At 34.5% G+C, this 5,670-nt stretch overlaps 1 protein-coding gene across 1 annotated transcript; it reads right to left on the bottom strand.

Annotated features, from left to right (window-relative positions):
- Window positions 1–124: 124 nt before the first annotated feature.
- Window positions 125–4,713, bottom strand: LOC110444911 (proline-rich protein 5-like; the record flags this gene model as incomplete). The annotated part of the gene is made up of 4 exons (XM_021489261.1): window positions 4,336–4,713; window positions 2,066–2,157; window positions 1,580–1,655; window positions 125–192 (listed from the first exon to the last, which is right to left on the bottom strand). Coding segments are annotated over exons 1-4 (273 nt in total), but the record flags the coding sequence as incomplete, so codon positions are not given.
- Between the last annotated feature and the right edge of the window lie 957 nt (window positions 4,714–5,670).

The raw sequence follows: 5,670 nt of genomic DNA, 5'->3' as shown, positions 1-5,670 counted from the left end.
CTGTATTACTGTATTACTGGATTACTGTAACACTGTATTACTGTAACACTGTATTACTGTATTACTGGGATGCCCAACTGATCAACCCGTTTATGTATGGCACGTTCTTTATGGTCTTACTTACCAGTAAAACTAAAAGCATCTGTCGTATTGAGGCAGGAACTTCATCCGATAAAACAGATCCTATCGACTCTGAAATGTACAAAATTACAGGGTTTTAGTAGCTCGTGTTGGTAGTTTTCTGAGTGAGAAAGATATATTTCTTGCATTAAAGATGTTTTTTTCCTTTTTTTTCCTTTTAACTTTCCTGGTACAATAAAACTAGAAACATAACATGCCGAATGTATTTGTCTTTATCAAGTACGTGATCCAAGTCTTACTTAATAACAGTTACATTTATCAAGTTTTCAATGCACATTACATTAAATATCATTAAAGTTCAACGAATAGTAAAGATATTGGATTGTCCATTAAACAGTACGATGTGAGTACATGTATATAGAAAATGTTTCGGTGATATACATAATTATGTTCCGTGTGTCTTTGTCTAGGTGTGTACAGATACTGGTTACAATATGACATGCATTTGATTTACCCGTCTTCATATTCAAGTTGCCTCTAATATGTCTGCCAGTTTATAAAATGCAGAAAAAAAATACCTTTCATGCTGTGTATACTGCATCGAGGCCATATATCACATAGATATATGTAGCAAAGGTTTGCACATCAAATACATTGTTGATTCGTTTTTTATGCGGCAAAAAATTTCTACAGCAATTTATATACAAATCAACCAATAAAACCCGTAGATATAGAATAAGCATTTGGCGGTACTGTTAAGGACGATACATAATGTTTTGTTATTTATGACATGCATATGCTCATGAATAAATATTTCGTCTGGTCGCGACCGGGGACACTGCTATACGTGTCCCGACTAGTTTATTGCATCTGATGTCCATTTTAGTGAGTTGCAATGAGATGAGATGATATACGATGAGACGATATACATCTGCTTGACATAACGATATTTCACCGGGGTCATTTTGTAAAAAGGTTCTTTAGTATAGTCTAAGAATGACGGAATTCAATAGGGATACTGACTTCCTGTATCGTACAAAATGTTTGATATGAAAATGCTGAACGATCCATAAATTGTAGCTATTATTCGTAAAAATAAATTTGCAAAATATGATCATATACAATAATTATATATAATATGATGTATATCTAATATATCATCTATATCAAATGATATAGACGATTTGAAAGATTCCTAGTCTAATATCATTAGCACGAATGAGCTTAACTGATCCGACAAACTAAAATTTTGATAGACGTATCCTTACATGCGTTACCTAACCATGTAACTATGCGTACTAAATCACTCTTGTATCGACAGACAAGGACAATGCTATGCATGATAAAATCATACAATTTGTTTATGGTTTACTTCGACTTGAGTGACACCCGATGCTGTCATTTTGATATCTTGATGTCTGATTAAACAATACAAGTGGGCGTGTCATGACAAGTAAAAACGTGCTAACAGTTGACTGTCACGTGATGCGGTGTTTACCTTCTATGCCGACTTTAAGGACGACCACGTCTCGGAATTCTAGAAATGTCACTTTTCGTATAGAGGAATCATTGGTCTGTAATATAAAAAAACAATAAAACCATATCCATGTCAGAGGATGTAGGTGTTAAAAACAACTGGTCATCGCGTACCGTTATATGACAAATGACAAAGTGATATAGGATGATTACTTTAGATGTAAGTTTACTGATTCATCAAAACGCAATTTGATAAACAAATAGATAAATAATCAAAAAATCAATAAATAAATACATAAATGAAGTATTGCAATCACTGAATATCCCCATTAACGATCAAGTATTGTCTAGCAAGTGTGTGAACGCTTATAGGGTGTCAAACTATGTATAATTTACTGCCATGGCAACGAGGTGACTGCCAGATGTACGATTGATTGTTAGGCGAGGCTCCTGTAGTAACGTATAATGAGAAGGATCAGATGGATAGCATTGGAGTGACATTACTTACAGGAAGTGGATAAAACAAAGCTTGTAACGTTGGGAGGATCTCGGCATGAAGATACGACCACTGTTCGCCCATCTTCTTTAATAACACAGAACCTAGAAATTAAAGAGCCTGCTATAAGGTAATTCATGACGTATGACGTATGGAACAACCTTCCGGAGGACGTTGTATCCGCTCCAAATATCAATAATTTTAAGAACAGAATAGATGGACTTTGGCAGAATGAAGAGTTTTATCAAAATTATAGGGTAAATTTAGATAACAATGAACTTTAACTTAATTTTATACAATTGTTTAATTTTTGAGTCCAGTGAAGAGGAGCTCTATCGGCACCTGTATTGGAAACTATCTTTAACTTTTAACTTTATGATGTATTGATTTAAGAGTATTTTGACTGAAATCTATCCATCTTAGCCATTTGTATAAGTATTATAAAATCGTGTGTATGCAGCATATGAATATTGAATAAATAAGAATGTGTAATGGTATAAAAGCATTGCAACAGTTATGCTTTAAGACTATTTACTACTTGAAACAACTACCCAGTATTTGAATGAGATCCCTTACAGGAAAGTAATATTATTTTTCTAATATTCCATATAGTTACATATGTGTTAAAAATAAATCTGAAATCGACCTAGTACAAAATAGCTTTATTAAAGAATAAACATTTTTTAATGGAGATTTTGAAACAGAAATTAATGTCGCAGTACTAGTATTATGTAGGTTTAAGACAGAATAAGATCACTGTTAATTCAACTACGTGATATGAACGTTCGAAAGTCGTTATCATGAAATGTCTCAGACAAGACGAGTAGAGTAATGAATAAATGGCTGCTGTCAAATATAATAAATACATGTACATGCACTTAGTATTGACTACTATTGATATATCTGAACTATAACATAAACGCCACTGCTTAAAAAATTACTAGATATAATCAGAGCAGTATAATATAAAGAGAAGAAGAGAATGCATCGACAAATATTATCATTGAGAAACACAACTGGCAGTGTCTTAAAGTTCGCTGACATTAGAACACTTTTGACTTTGTGCATCGTATTTACTAGTATCGGTGGATGTCCCATCACAATCCTGATTATAATTAGGACATGCTATGACCATCAAGCATGTAACATGCTCGTTGACAACACACAGGCAAACAGTTTCCTGTATGTCTTTCAGTTATAACAATAAAACAGCTGTTCGGACTGAACATAAACGTTAACCAGACATCTTTAAGTCCATAAACAATGGAATCGATATATTAAAATTGCTAAACTGACAGGTTCCGAAAGAACATTATTCCCAAACATTATAGAACAGGAAATCAGGTTGCGTAGCCGACTAGCATCAGTCCAAGATGTACATAAAAAGGCAATGAACAATCCTGTACAACATTACGTGAAGTCGTTTGTATGGCACGTGCATGTTGCGTGGTCGGCTTTATTTGAACGATTCCTACAGCGTTCTCACTTGTACACTGGCAATATTTGTAGTTTAGATTGGTGTTCAGAGAAAGTAAATATCATTTTGCCTTGTCGCCTAGCGTTGGCTTTTCGCCAATTTCTAATATATCAACATTAAAGAAAGCAATTCAAATTTAATATGAAACCAAATATGAAGCGACAAGAAGCGGTCTCTTTTATCATACAAAGCAGGATAACCCTGTAAACAGCTCTCCATTTTATCATTTTATTTAACCCTTAAATGAAATATGAATAGCTGAAAATAAGGATGATCAAGCTTTGATTATCCACCTTTGATTATTTGCTATTTCTGTAATTCATTTATGCATACAGTTGTTCTACTTTGAAAACGAAAATATGGCTTGATTTACGGTAAAACCATGACATATTGATTACTGACAAATGTCTTTCTGTCTGTCCTTAATTTGCACGGATTTACTAAAATGCTCAATTTCGAGGGTTATATTTCCCCCGGGAATCAAGTATAATGAATATGACATGTAAAACTATTGTTAAGGGGGATTCAGTAACTATTAAATTCGTGGGATGTATTTTTGCAGAAAGGTTGTTACTACGAAAAACGCAAAAATTAAAAACTGATTTTTTTCTACATTAAAAGATTTTCTTTAAAATAAGGAATTGTTATTTCTATCTTTATTTTCTTAAAGGTGTAACTCATTCCATGTTGTAATTACTTGTGTGTGTATTCAGTTACATGTTAACAACATTCGTATGGTAAAAACACGATAACGCTTCTTTTGTAATTGGAAATCTTCACCGATTGGTGTCGTTACATTTCTTACCTAAATCATTCTTCATTCCCTCCCGTAGAATCACCATTCCTTTCTTCAATAATTTGTCCTGCAATGAAAGCAAATGTCAATGAAGTCCGTTGAAAAACGTATTAAAACGATTTTAGTTTTACCTGTGGTTCGATGACGTAAACAATTGGTTTGACATCGACCGGTGATGGGAAATCGGAGCCCGCTCGATCAAACGTTTCATTCTCCAACCCAAGCTTCAATAATTTGTCTCTTCAATTAGATCAGACAGCTTTGTGTCAACATGTCCCTAATCCTGTTGATGAGGAGCAGGAGTATATAAATCGATGTTTCCATATATAGAACAATACATTTTATAAACACCATGAACGCCAAGCCCCCATTCTCCCTTCCCACCATCTTGTCATTTTCTTTCGAAGATGCAATTCTGTTAATAACTTATGGAATAAAAATCCTAAACAATAAAAAAATAAATAATCATGAAATGATTTTTACAACAGAACTTGTTGTTTCAATTAACAGATTTAAATTTGTCAGTTTTGAAAGTTTGAAAAAAAGAAAACATCGAAAGATTGTCACAGAGTACAAAACCGCAACATGAACACGAAATCATTTACATGGAGACCCTTTAAAAAGTACAAGGAATATAAGTACAGATATTTCGGAAGGGTAAGCGTCTTATGCTACATCGACGACACACATCATGTTAATCAACAAGACAAGACACACAAATGAGTATAATAAAAGACAAGAGTAGTTTAAGCGCAAAATAAAGAGAATGTTGAAGTGTCAACAAAACCACAACCCAAACACGAATTCCACAAAAAAACAGGGTGAAATATGAACGAAGAAAAGATCCCACGGAAACACCCGGAAACCCACACGGAGCACAAGACCAGGCGCTCCGGAATGGCAAGCGTCCCCCGCAACATCGACGACACCCGCCATGCGAATCCCAGCAATGTCACGCCCTCACGTCGAGAGCCCGGTAGGTGACAACTATACAACAAAGAATCCCAAATAGTGCAACAAAAGCCTTCACATCACAAAAAGAAGTCATACAAAACTTCCCGCGAAATCCCGATGACGACCACAAAAATATACTTCCAAATAAGATCATTATGGTGAGCATTTACTTGCCCATTCTCTCCAAATTGTAAACTACAAACATTTTGCTGCTGTTTTTGCAAGTTTGCTGCAAGTGATTGGCAAGTGACACACACATTGAATGTCAGTGTACTCTGTCAATTTGCGTTACGGTGGGGAAAATAGAACTTTGTTACCTACTGAAAGACATCGCAACATTTTGGTTCGTTTTATTTTCCTTTTTATCAACTTGCTTCTTTCGTTTCATCT

The sequence above is a fragment of the Mizuhopecten yessoensis genome, unplaced genomic scaffold (genome assembly GCF_002113885.1).
Source record: "Mizuhopecten yessoensis strain PY_sf001 unplaced genomic scaffold, ASM211388v2 hete_36188054, whole genome shotgun sequence".
Classification (NCBI taxonomy): domain Eukaryota; kingdom Metazoa; phylum Mollusca; class Bivalvia; order Pectinida; family Pectinidae; genus Mizuhopecten; species Mizuhopecten yessoensis.
This window is presented reverse-complemented; position numbering and strand designations above follow the sequence as displayed.